This window comes from Anolis carolinensis, unplaced genomic scaffold, assembly GCF_035594765.1.
Source record: "Anolis carolinensis isolate JA03-04 unplaced genomic scaffold, rAnoCar3.1.pri scaffold_15, whole genome shotgun sequence".
In the NCBI taxonomy this organism is placed as follows: domain Eukaryota; kingdom Metazoa; phylum Chordata; class Lepidosauria; order Squamata; family Dactyloidae; genus Anolis; species Anolis carolinensis.
This window is the reverse complement of record NW_026943826.1, coordinates 7,686,476-7,700,162: the sequence shown is the minus strand read 5'-3', so window position 1 is coordinate 7,700,162 and position 13,687 is coordinate 7,686,476. Positions and strand designations below refer to the sequence as shown.

At 42.9% G+C, this 13,687-nt stretch overlaps 2 protein-coding genes across 13 annotated transcripts in view; both read left to right on the top strand.

Annotated features, from left to right (window-relative positions):
* Nucleotides 1-13,687, top strand: part of agrn (agrin) — a 471,015-nt gene that overhangs the window by 369,355 nt on the left and 87,973 nt on the right. For all 12 annotated transcript variants that reach the window (XM_062965817.1, XM_062965814.1, XM_062965810.1 and 9 more), the window contains 4 exons: nt 1-85; nt 1,254-1,454; nt 8,429-8,577; nt 12,373-12,478. The exon at nt 1-85 is cut by the window's left edge and continues 110 nt beyond it. In XM_062965817.1, coding sequence (XP_062821887.1) covers nt 1-85; nt 1,254-1,454; nt 8,429-8,577; nt 12,373-12,478 — 541 coding nt within the window. The remainder of the gene's footprint in view (nt 86-1,253; nt 1,455-8,428; nt 8,578-12,372; nt 12,479-13,687) is intronic.
* LOC134294501 (uncharacterized) overlaps nt 1-13,687 on the top strand; it is an 85,038-nt gene that overhangs the window by 9,857 nt on the left and 61,494 nt on the right. The gene's annotated exons all lie outside the window — the stretch shown is intronic.

The window sequence follows — 13,687 nt, the reverse complement described above, 5'->3', positions numbered from 1 at the left end:
ATCACCTACCAGAACGAGTGCGAGCTCCATGTGCGGGCCTGCACCCAGCAAACAAACATCGAGGTGGCGGCCCAAGGCGACTGCAGTGAGTTCTTGCCTCTTCTTCAAGCCTTGTTCTCTCTTTTGACCTCACATCATGGAATACTCTTCTGTTTGAAAGAGAAACAATGGAAGTTGACCATCAAGTTGACAGTGATAGTTGACACTATTTGAGTCTGGGATATACCTGCATTTACTTAAGTGGAAATTTGGGTGCAAGTAAGGACATCTACTTCCCAATGTCTACTTGCATATTGTTGTAATTCAACCCCACATTGCCCAAGTCTGCAGTCCTCAATGAGGAGTAGTTACTTAGCTTAGAATAAGCTGAGGGATTTCCCGTCTCCTGTATGACAGTTGGAATATCTCTATTTCTTCTCCCCTCTCTGTTTCTGCTCTCATTCTGATTGGTTGTATATAATGGATACTTTTCTACTGCAAGCTTTACTTCTGACTTCATGCTCTGCTTGCTGTGAGCTGAATGCTCAACTATAAGTATCCAGTTTTTGTATCTTTACCTCCTAAGCTCTAAATTCTTTACAGCCACATGGCACTTCACGCTCTGCTTGCTGTGAGCTGAGTGCTCAACTATAAGTATCCCGTTTTTGTATCTTTGCCTCCTAAGCTCTAAATTCTTTACAACCACATGACACTTCAACTATAAGTATCCTGTTTTTGTATCTTTGCTTCCTAAGCTCTAAATTCTTTACAGCCACATGGCACTTCACGCTCTGCTTGCTGTGAGCTGAGTGCTCAACTAGAAGTATCCCATTTTTGTATCTTTGCCTCCTAAGCTCTAAATTCTTTACAGCCACATGGCACTTCACGCTCTGCTTGCTGTGAGCTGAATGCTCAACTAGAAGTATCCCGTTTTTGTATCTTTGCCTCCTAAGCTCTAAATTCTTTACAGACACATGGCACTTCACGCTCTGCTTACTGTGAGCTGAATGCTCAACTATAAGTATCCCGTTTTTGTATCTTTGCCTCCTTAGCTCTAAATTCTTTACAACCACATGACACTTCAACTATAAGTATCCTGTTTTTGTATCTTTGCCTCCTAAGCTCTAAATTCTTTACAGCCACATGGCACTTCACTCTCTGCTTGCTGTGAGCTGAATGCTCAACTATATATACACAAGGGTGGGAAAGGGTGCACTGGATTGTGTTTTGTGTGGCATCTAACTGACATTATTCCTCCTTCCCCTAACCTCTAGAAACCTGTGGGGGCGTGGTGTGCTCCTTCGGGGCCCAGTGTGTGGATGGGCAGTGTGTCTGTCCACGTTGCGAGAAGCAGCCCCTGGGCCGAGTATGTGGGAGCAACGACGTCACCTATGAGAATGCATGCGAGCTGCGGGTGGCAGCCTGTCAACAGAAGAAGGACATTGAGATCACTCGGACGGGGCCTTGCGAGGAGGGTAAGTCACTTGCCTTCTCAAGTCAGAAAATAAAGCTGGGAATCCTCTAGGTGTTTTGAGTTGCAACTCCCACCTTTGTAAGATCTGAAACAAAACTTCAACAAGTTTTGGAATTTAAGCCCCACTGTTGACATCTCAGCAACAACTCCTCTTCTTGAGTGAACAGTGAGTGACTCAGGGCGGATCACATTATATACATATAGGGCAAACATTCAATGCCCATATACACATAGAACTGAGACAGAGACAGACGCAGAGGAAATTTAACCTTCTCCTGAGGGGATGTTTGATTCTGGCCACAGGGGGGAGCAGCTGCTTCATCATCCACTGTGATGGCACTTCCTCATTCCAACGTTGTAAATTAGTTAAATTAGCCTCCCCACTTTATAAGTGGTACCTTATTTCCTACTTGCTAGATGCAACTATCTTTCGGGTTGCTAGGTCAGCAACGAGCAGGGGCTATTTTTTTTAATTGACAGGTGCTCACCCCATGACTCATGACCTCATGGTCAGAGTGATTTATTGCAGCAGGCTGCTCACCAGCCTGTGGCACAGCCCGGGCAGTGTGAGGTTGAATTCCAACTCGCACTGCCAGATAATCTGGGATAAACAGAAAACCTGAATCTGATTTATTTATTTTATTTATTTACAGTATTTATATTCCGCCCTTCTCACCCCGAAGGGGACTCAGGGCGGATTACAATGAACACACATATGGCAAACATTCAATGCCAACAGACAAACAACATATATAGACAGACACAGAGGCATTTAACATTTTTTTCCAGCTTCACGATTCCAGCCACAGGGGGAGCTGTTGCTTCACCATCCACTAGTGGCTGTACTTCCTCATTCCTTTCCTCGTGTTTTGCTGGCAGTTTTATGATGTTGTAAATTAGTTAAATTAGCCTCCCGCATAAAGCGTACCTAAATTTCCCTAATTGACAGATGCAACTGTCTTTCGGAGCTGCATAGGTCAACAGCAAGCCATGCTATTTAATGGTCAGGGGCTTAACCCAACCCGGGCTTCGAACTCATGACCTCTCGGTCAGTAGTGATTTATTGCAGCTGGTTACTAGCCAGATCCTGGGGTATAGAGCCCAGAGTCTTTTCCTATCGATTTTGAAATATTTTCTTTCCAAAGCAGCTCTGAGGTCGGCAACAGGAGACAAAAATGCTCCCCTCTGAGCTTCAGAATGTTTTGCCTTTTTCTTAGAGAATGTGTTTGCCTCTTTACACATTTGTAGAAAGACTGACCCGAGCTGCCATTCCCATAGATGGGATTTTTATATTTTATACTAGCTTGGGGACCCGGCGGTGCGCGGTCATTTAAGAAAGACATTGTTTGTCTGTGTTCCAAGTTTAGTGTAGGTCCAGGGTCAGCAGGGTTAAATGGGTGCAGGAGAACTACAATTCCCATGTGCAAGTCCCATAATCCATGGTCCATCCCACCCCAAACAGGGCCAGGATGTATAGTAGGTCATGGGGAGTGTATGTGCCAAGTTTGGTCTTGATCAGACATTGGTGGGAATTTCAGTGGTCTCAGGAAGTGAGTGAAGCTACTGCAAGTCCTATCATCCGTGGTCCAAACTTTTCCAAACCACACCAGGATGTAGAGTGGGTAATGGGGCCAAGTTTGGTACTGATCTGTCATTGATGAGAGTCGCAGTGCTCTCAGGAAACCAGTGAAGGTATTGCAAGTCCCATCGTCCATGGTCCATCCCCCTCCAAACAGCACCCAGGTGTAGAGTAGGACATGGGGCCTCTATGTGTCAAGTTTGGTCTTGTTCAGGCATTGGTGGGGATCGCAATGTTCTCAGGAAGTGAGTGAAAGTATTGCATTTCCCATTGTCCATGGTCCAAACTTCAGCAGTGTATGGAGTGGGTCATGGGTGTTTTGTGTTCCAAGTTTGGTCTTGATGAGTCATTTGTGGCAGTTGCAGTGGTCTCAGGAAGTGAGTGACGGTACTGCAAGTCCCATAATCCTTGGCACTGTAAAGGGTGTAAAGGGGTTCATGGGGGGTTTGTGTGCCAAGTTTGGTCCAGTTCCGTCACTGGCGGGCATCGCAGTGGCCTGTGGGATTTGTAGCGATTGAAAGTACTACAAATCCCATCAGCCATGGTCCATTGTCTCACAAAGTGCGTCATGAGGGTTAAGCGTGTTAAGTTTGGGCCAGGTTTGTTGTTCCTGGTGGTCACAGTGGCCTGTGATACTGGCGGCCAAGAAAGCTGGCACATACCCTCATACCCACATACAAACATACATACCTGCATACAAACACTGACAGATTCCTACTCTTTGCCTCCCGCTCCCTCCCTTGTTGCCTCTGGGCAAGTATAGACCCTGCCTGCCCGGATGATGCCTCCAGGCTTTGCCTCGCAACCTTCCTGGCTGCTTCTCTTCCTCTATCGATGCCGAAGTCCAGCTGCTCCAGAAGGATATGCACACATGTGCATGGGCTGGGCTTGTGTACCTGTATATGTGTGTGTGATAGTGTGTTGATTACGCCTGCCAGTTTTGCCGCTTCTGTCAAGAGCTGCCTTCTCCCCACTTCTCCCCTCTCCTCCCGTCACCCTCCGTCTCATTGTCTTTTTATCTGCCAATAATGAAAGGTGACGGCACGTAATAGGCCTCAGCAAAGAGGTTTATCAGTGCTTTAATTTCACACTTCAGAGAGTAGGGAGAAGGGAGCAGCACTCTCCTCTCCCACTCGTTTTTTCCCTCCCACTTTCTCTCCTTCTCGAGTCCGGAGTCCTTCCGTACTTGGACTGGAAGGTCAAGGGTGGGTCAACCCTGACTTACTATATGATCCTCACGTCCAGAAAGACACCGGACTCTGCTGTCCAAAACACATACGGAAAGGACAGAGAAGAATTTTGTAGCATGGGAGGGATATCTCAGTAACAAGAGAGGGGAGAACCGTATTTGTAGATCTGAAGCTCTGAACCTCCAACTGTCCCTTGAGATCTTCTCCATTCGTGTCTCCTGTTTCATCCCAAAATGCCACATTTTTAGTATTACTGGCAAGCTCTTGAATTCTGTACCACGAGGCTAAATCCTGGCTGCACAATGTTGTCCCATTTCTGCCCATTTTTAGACAAGCCAGCACAAAAATGTACACATGGGTCTTAAATGAGATCAAGCCCACAGTATAAATACTGTAAGTAAACACTGTAAATGTTGCTGAGTTACACTGCCATGACCCCAAGTTGTATCTGTTGCACCCCAGGCCTGGAAACCCCTATGACCACAGAAGCATGCAAGAATCCAAAGTATAAGTAAATCTTTTTTTTAGGTAAAGGAAAAGGGTTTCCCCTGATACAAGGGTTATCCAGAAAGTAGATTACGTTTTGGAATTAAAAATGAACAAAGTATAGGAGAAAACATTTACCATATGCAGTTGAAAGCCACACCCAAATACCACTTCTCAACATAGTCGCCATTCAAATCTAGGCACTTATCATAGCGATGAATGAGCTTGGCAACTCCTTCCCCACAAAACTCTGCCGCTTGCGTCCTCAAAAAGTATAGGAGAAAACATTTACCATATGCAGTTGATAGCCACACCCAAATAGTACTTCTCAACATAGTTGCCATTCAAATCTAGGCACTTCTCATAGCGATGAAGGAGCTTGGGAACTCCTTCCCCACAAAACTCTGCCGCTTGCGTCCTCAACGCAGCGTTTTGGCGACAATGCGCAGCTGAGTTAAGGGGTGCTGGCTAGTTGAGGACGCAAGCGGCAGAGTTTTGTGGGGAAGGAGTTACCAAGCTCATCCTCAATGCAGGGTTTTGGCGACGATGCGCAGCTGCAGGAAGGGGTGCCGGCTGGTTGAGGACGCAAGCGGCAGAATTTTGTGGGGAAGGAGTTGCCAAGCTCATCCTCAATGCAGCATTTTGGCAACGATGCGCAGCTGTTGGAGGGGTGCCGGCTGGTTGAGGACGCAAGTGGCAGAGTTTCGTGGGGAAGGAGTTGCCAAGCTCATCCTCAACGCAGCGTTTTGGCGACGATGCGCAGCTGCGGGAAGGGGTGCCGGCTGGTTGAGGACGCAAGTGGCGGAGTTTTGTGGGGAAGGAGTTGCCAAGCTCATCCTCAATGCAGCATTTTGGCAACGATGCGCAGCTGCTGGAGGGGTGCCGGCTGGTTGAGGACGCAAGCGGCAGAGTTTTGTGGGGAAGGAGTTGCCAAGCTCATCCTCAACGCAGCATTTTGGTGACGATGCGCAGTTGCGGGAAGGGGTGCCGGCTGGTTAAGGACGCAAGCGGCGGAGTTTTGTGGGGAAGGAGTTGCCAAGCTCATCCTCAATGCAGCATTTTGGCAACGATGCGCAGCTGCTAGAGGGGTGCCGGCTGGTTGAGGACGCAAGCGGCAGAGTTTCGTGGGGAAAGAGTTGCCAAGCTCATCCTCAACGCAGCATTTTGGTGACGATGCGCAGCTGTGGAAAGGGGTGCCGGCTGGTTGAGGACGCAAGTGGCAGAGTTTTGTGGGGAAGGAGTTCTAGCCATTGATTCTCACAGGGGTTCCACTTAGAAATGAAGAAGCAAGACCCACTCTTGTTTAAAAATGCCACTCTCCTGGCCTCCAAGGGAGAGAAGAAGAAGCAGGCATATAGAAATTACGTTATATCTTTTGTTAAACAAGCTGTAGAATTAAACCCATTTAAACATTCATTAAAAGGCAGGGTAGAAACACACAAAACACGGCTATTAAAAGCCCATTGTGTGGCGCTCCAGTTTTGCCAGGACAAGTTGTCACCCACGGTTGGGCGAAAGCTGGCAAAGAGAGGAGACAGCCGAACATGGCATTTAATCAAACGGTTCCCCCCGGGGGAATTACAGGTTGCTATCCCTCCGGGAGAAACACTTGAATAATTCTCTGTGTTCGCGCCAACTCTCTGCCTTTGATCACTCGGTGGGGGGAAAAAAGTGTTGGGGGCGCTTTCGTTCAGAGAGCCTTTGAACAATTTTAAATTGCTAAATGCGTTTTTTTATAAAGAGAGGGAAGCTTCCATCCCGATACTGGAACTTTATGTACATAAAGCCAAGGCTGAAGCGACTCAAGTTCTTTCCACCATGTGTCCTGTATCAATTTAATGATATCATAATATATAATAATATTATACTATACTAATATTATAATATACTAGCTGTGCCCGGCCACGCGTAGCTGTGGCGTTGTCTGGTGGTGTTGGTGAGAAATTGTTGAGGTAGTGGTGGTATTGAATGTCTGTTGTATGGTTGTCTTTATGTTTAGTATGCACACTGAAGTGGATTATATGGCAGTGTGGAGTCAAGATAATCCAGTTCAAAGCAGATAATATAAGATTCTAAATGGGTTATATAGATGTGGAAGGGCCTTGAGTCTACACTGCCATATAATCCAGTTAAAATCTGATAATCTGTGGAAGAGGCCTAAGTGAGGCCTAACTGTGCCTGTCCCCTGGACTGAGTAGGTTGCTAGGAGACCAAGTGGGCAGAGCTTAGCCTTCAAACTGGCAGCAATTGGATAAAAACTATTATTCTTCTCTCTGTAATTAGGACTTTATTTTTCTTTTCTTTTTGTTGTATCTACCTAGAGCCGTGAATGATGGGTTTTGTTGTCAAATTTCGAGGTTGGGGGGCCTGTAGTTTTGTTGTTTTGTCCGCTGCCCTGATGCCATCACTCTTTTATATATATAGATTGTATATACATGTACTATTAATAATAATATTATGATGTAATACAATGTAATAATAATTATAATTCACCTGGGATGGCAACATCAATGATCCAAACCTTTTTCTTTTCCACAACTGTGATATCTGGTGTGTTGTGTTCCAGAACTTTGTCAGTCTGGATTCGGAAGTCCCACAGTATCTTTGCGTGCTCATTTTCCAAGACTTTTGCAGGTTTGTGATCCCCCCGGTTCTTTACTGCTGGGAGGTGGTACTTGAGACATAAGTTCCAATGGATCATTTGGGCCACATAGTTGTGCCTCTGTTTGTAGTCTGTCTGTGCAATTTTCTTACAGCAGCTGAGGATATGATCAATGGTTTCGTCGGTTTCCTTGCAGAGTCTGCATTTTGGGTCATCAGCTGATTTTTCGATCTTGGCCTGAATTGCCTTTGTCCTGATGTCTTGCTCCTGGGCTGCAAGGATCAGGCCTTCTGTCTCCTTCTTCAGTGTCCCATTCGTGAGCCAGAGCCAGGTCTTCTCCTTGTCAGCTTTTCCTTCAATTTTGTCAAGGAACTTTCCATGCAATGTTTTGTTATGCCAGTTGTCAGCTCTAGTTTGTAGTGCAGTTTTCTTGTACTATTTTTTTTGTCTTCTGTGCTTTCAGGAGTTTCTGATTTTTGACTTCAATCAAAGCAGGTTCTTCACTTTGCTTTACATATTCTGCCAGGGCATGTTCTTCTTCTTTGACTGCTTGCTTTACTTGTAAGAGTCCTCTGCCCCCTGATTTTCTAGGCAGATATAGCCGGTCAACATCACTGTGAGGGTGCAGTGAATGATGAATGGTCATGAGTTTTCTTGTTTTTCTGTCCAAATTGTCCAGTTCCATCTGTGTCCAGTTTATGATGCCAGCAGTATATCTTATGATAGGTATGGCCCAGGTGTTTATGGCCTTGATGGTGTTGCCTCCATTGAACTTGCTTTTGAGAATTTTTCTGACCCTTTGTGTGTATTCTTTGCTGACCACAGTCTTCACATGTTCATGCTTGATGTTGTCCAGCTGTAGTATGCCCAGATATTTATAGGCCTCTGGCTGTTGACACTTTATTGTTTGGCCATTAGGCATATTTATGCCCTCACTTTCAATGTGCCTCTGTTTGTAGTCTATCTGTGCGATTTTCTTACAGCAGCTGAGGATATGATCAATGGTTTTGTCGGTTTCCTTGCACAGTGGATGCTCTTGAGGTGGTCCAGGAACTTGTTTATTTCTTCTTCTCCAAAAAAGAAGCACAATTTTGCTCTGTTTTTCTTCCTTGCTGCAGAATGTGGATCAGGAGGAGGATCTGGCTCTGGGGACTTGAATGAATGCGACCGGGACAGCTGTCGGCAGTTTGGCGGTTCCTGGGATGAGGATGTGGAGGACGACCGCTGCGTGTGTGACTACACCTGTGGGTCCGTGCCAAGGAACCCGGTAGGTGCCAAACACCTGTGTCCTCTTTTTAAGCCCGGCCAAACACAAGGCCTTGTTGGGTGACTTCAGGCGGAAACTAGGAAGGCCATCTGTTGAGGATGCTTTATTCCTGGATTTTTATTTTTTGCTTGGAGCAAAATAGGAGCACATTCCTGCAAAATTAAGGATGATAAAACTTTAAAAAATGCTTCCTGGCTTTGTAGGTATTTGGCGTTCAAATTTCAAGAATGACCCCACGTTTATCCATCGTTTTTTTTCACAAATTGCTTTTACAAGTTTATATGTTGAACAAGTAAGATTTCTTTCAGAGTAAACAGAAAGAAAGCAGTTAAAATCCTTCAATAGACTTTCAAAGCACTTTGGTTTGCTGATACGAAACACAAAAAGCCATCCAAAGAGTACTAAAAGAGATTGCACTGGATCATCCGTGTCCAAACTTAATCAAAACTGAGCTGATAAATATATCAAAATTGTGAGAGAACTATGTGCAGTACGACATTTTGATTCTGGTTTTTTTTCTTCAAATTCAGCATCCCAAAATACATCAAAAACAGCTATCATATTGAAAACAGATATCTATATATATAAAAGAGTGATGGAATCCCGGCGACCGACAAAACAACAAAACTAAAGGCCCCGCAACTTTGAAAATTGACAGCACAACCCCTCATCCATGCCTCTAGGTTGATACAAGAAAAAGAAAAGAAAAATAAAGTCCTAATTAGAGGGAGAGGAATAATTGTTTTTATCCAATTGCTGCCAGTTAGAAGGCTAAGCTCTGCCCGCTTGGTCTCCTACCAACCCGCTCAGTCCAGAGGACAGGCAGATTTAGGCCTCACTTAGGCCTCTTCCACACAGCCTATAAAATACATAGACTCCCCCTCTACCCTCACCACTTTCACAGTACACAAACAACCAAATGCATACTAAACATAAAGACAACCATACAACAGACATTCAATACCATCACTACCTCAACAAGTTCTCACCAACACCACCAGACAACACCACAGCAACGCGTGGCCGGGCACAGCTAGTACAGTAGAGTCTCACTTATCCAACATAAACGGGCCGGCAGAACGTTGGATAAGCGAATATGTTGAATAATAAGGAGAGATTAAGAAAAAGCCTATTAAACATCAAAATAGGTTATAATTTTACAAATCAAGCACCAAAACATCATGTTATACAACAAATCTGACAGAAAAAGTAGTTCAATACGCAGTAATGTTATGTTGTAATTACTGTATTTACAAATTTAGCACCAAAATATTACGATATATTGAAAACATTGACTACAAAAATGCGTTGGATAATCCAGAATGTTGGATAAGCGAGTGTTGGATAAGTGAGACTCTACTGTGTATGTGTGTGTGTGTGTGTGTGTGTGTGTGTATATATATATATGTGTGTGTGTGTGTGTGTGTGTGTGTATATATTACCAATGCAGGTCTGTGTAAAAAAATTTAGGAGTGAAACGTGCAAGACCAGTTTGAGAGATTGTAAATTGCTCTGGAAAAGCTTGAGAGCTGCGTGATGTCATGACTTGAGTGTTGGACAAGGACAGCGCTAATAATAATAATAATAATAATAATAATAATAAATACATCACACAGTCCTAGACACTTGGGAAGTGTTCAACTTGTGATTTTGTGATACGAAATCCAGCATATCTATCTTGTTTGCTGTGTCATACAATAAAATAATAATAATAATAATAATAATAATATATTGTATATACATGTAATGTACTAATATTATAATATAATATTATAATGCACTAATAATATAATATATTGTATATACAGTAGAGTCTCATCCAACACTCGCTTATACAACTTTCTGGATTATCCAACGCATTTTTGTAGTCAATGTTATCAATACATCATATATATATATATATATATATATATATATATATATATATATATATTGAAAACATTGACTACAAAAATGGCTTGGATTATCCAGAGGCTTGGATAAGCGAGGCTTGGATAAGTGAGACTCTACTGTATATATACTTGTAAACCAGAAGCTGGCCATTTGGTGCCTCTGGAAGGCTTCTATTCAACAATTTCAAAGCTCCTAGTATGAGCAGTGATGGCGTGATCATCAGCATATATTAAATTCTCTGTCTCTTCTGGTCATTTGTATAAATGTTGAACATTGATGGAGCAAGCACGCTCCCCTGAGGGAGGCTGTTTTTCTGTTTTTGCCATCTGTTTCTCTGACCCTGGAACTCAACAAAAAAGCTCCTGTTTTGTAGCAGATTTCCTATGAAGATTGTTTAAAAAATTTTTTAAAAAATCAGTAGATTTATTCAGTCTTTCAGACAACTTGGGACTAAGCTATATTGCCACTCATGGTCTAAGATGAGATATGGTTAGAGCAGGGGTCCCCAAACTATGGCCCGGGGGCCGGATGCGGCCCTCCAAGGCCATTGACCTGGCCCCCGCCCTCAGTTTTAGACTAAAGTCTGAGATGACTTGAAGGCACAACAACAACAATCCTACTTGGTTATCTCATTGGCCAGAAGCAGGCCCACACTTCTCACTGAAATCCTGATGAGTTGACAGTATGTTGGTTAAAATTATTTTTATTTTTAAATATTGTATTGTTTTTTCATTTACTAATATTGTAAATGAATGATATGGTAATAATATAATATATTGTGTATACATATAATATTGATAATATTATAATGTTATACAATATAATATTTATTTATTTATTTATTACAGTATTTCTACCCCGCCCTTCTCAGCCAATAGGGGACTCAGGGCGGCTAATAATAATAATAATACAATATAATAATATTGTATAATATAATAATATTAATTATATATTATATGTAACTAGTATACCCAGCCACGCGTTGCTGTGGCGTTGTCTGGTGGTGTTGGTGAGAACTTACTGAGGTAGTGGTGGTATTGAATGTCTGTTGTATGGTTGTCTTTATGTTTAGTATGCATTTGGCTGTTTGTGTCCTGTAAAATTGGGGAGGGTAGAGGGGGGTCTAGGTCCCTGTGTAGTATTGTATAGTATTTATATGTTGTCCATGTGTTGTGAATGCTTGGATTGTGTCCTGCTGTATAGTAGAAAGGGTTGGGCTGGATGGCCCTTAGGGGTCTCTCCAAACTCTTGTGCCTGTCCCCTGGGCTGAGTGCATTGTTAGGAGACCAAGTGGGTGGAACTTAGCCTTGTAACTGGCAGAAATTAGATAAAAGCAATTATTGCTCTCCCTCTAATTAGGACTTTATTTTTCTTTTCTTTTTGTTGTATCAACCTAGAGCCGTGGATGATGGGTTGTGTTGCCAAATTTCGAGGTTGTGGGGCCTGTAGTTTTGTTGTTTTGTCCGCTGCCCTGATGCCATCACTCTTTTATATATATAGATATTACTAATAATATTACGGTATAATGGTATACAATATAGTAATATATAATGCTAATATTGTGCTATGCTAATAATATAATATATTGTATGCACATACAACTTGTAAGCCGCTCTGAGTCCCCTTCAGGGTGAGAAAGGGTGGGGTATAAATGTAGTAAATAAATAAGTAAGTAAGTAAATAAGACATGTGCAGTGAGCATAGGAATTTGTTTGTTTTTCTTTTTCCAAATGATAATTCGGCCCCTCAGCAATCTGAAGGACCATGAATCGGCCCTCCACTTAAAAAGTTTGAGGACCCCTGGGTTAGAGTTTGACAAGCTTTCAGGATAAATTTCATCTATCTACGTCTCGTTCTCAAGACAGAATGGATGAATTGCTTCTTGTTCCTTCCCTTGCACAGGTGTGTGGCTCCGATGGTGTGACCTATGCGAATGAGTGTGAACTGAAGAAAACACGCTGCGAGAAACACCAAGATATCTACGTAATGAGTCAAGGAGCCTGTCGAGGTGACTTTCCTGAGTTGGGGTTGGCGTATCATTTTGTGTGGCCTACTACAACTTCTGTATTCCTCATCATGAGCGGATGGGAGTTGGGATGCAGGAAGATCTGGAAGGCTGAGAGTGGGGTTTGGACTGAGATCCAAGGCTTCTGGATATAATAATAATAATAATAATAATAATAATAATAATAATAATAATAATAATAATAATAATTTTAGTTTTATACCCCGCCCCATCTCCCCGAAGGGACTCGGGGCGGCTTACATGGGGCCAAGCCCAGATATCAGACAATATAAAAACATATCAATAAAACAAGTCAATCAACAATAAAACAAATGAGGTCACATACAATAAATATACTGATAAAATCCCGGGTTGGCTCCAAAAAGTAATATCTCCTACCCAGAAAAGAAGAAACCAACAGAGAAGATGTGCTTGGGAGGGGGGGAGGATAATTATACCATTGTATTACATTTTACAATGAACAAAAAATGTAATGCCTGCAAGACATTTGTGGAGGGGGAAAAATAACTAGACTTTCCTGCAATTTTTTTAATGAGGAAGAGCTTAAGGGTTAAACTATTACATATACCTCCCATTCTAAGATCCCCATGGATGCAAGTAAACCTTATATTTCGCTGATATTTGGGCCAGAAACATATCACAGAATTGCAGTGAAGAACATAGAGAGGCCTACAAACACTTTGGAGGGGAGAGTTTACTACAGTAAGTAAAACCATGCATATCAAATCTATAGATAAGGAGACTGTACTGCAATCAGTAATATGGATATGAGCTTTGTCTTTAAGACGTCATTCAACCTTTCCTCAGCCCAAGAGTCACATGGGCTTTGGGGTTGCAATTCTCTGCAAAATTACTCCCATCGCTTTTGCAGACTGGAGATAGTGAGAATTGCAACCCAAAACCCTTGGGACTCTGATCTTGGGGAAAGGTTGGATGACATTTTAAAGTCAGACCTCATATCCAGAAGCCTTGTGTCACAATTTAAACATCTAAGAACCAAACTGGGTAAAAACTAAAGAGCAGTGACGATTATAGTTGGCCCTCTGTTCATTGATTCTCTGACCATGGATTCAGTGGCACTTTGAAGGCAACCATAAGGCTGATGTGGCCCTTGTCTGCTTGAGGCAAGTATGAATGTTGCAGTTGGCCACCCTGATTATTTATTTTTTTATTTTTTTATTTACAGTATTT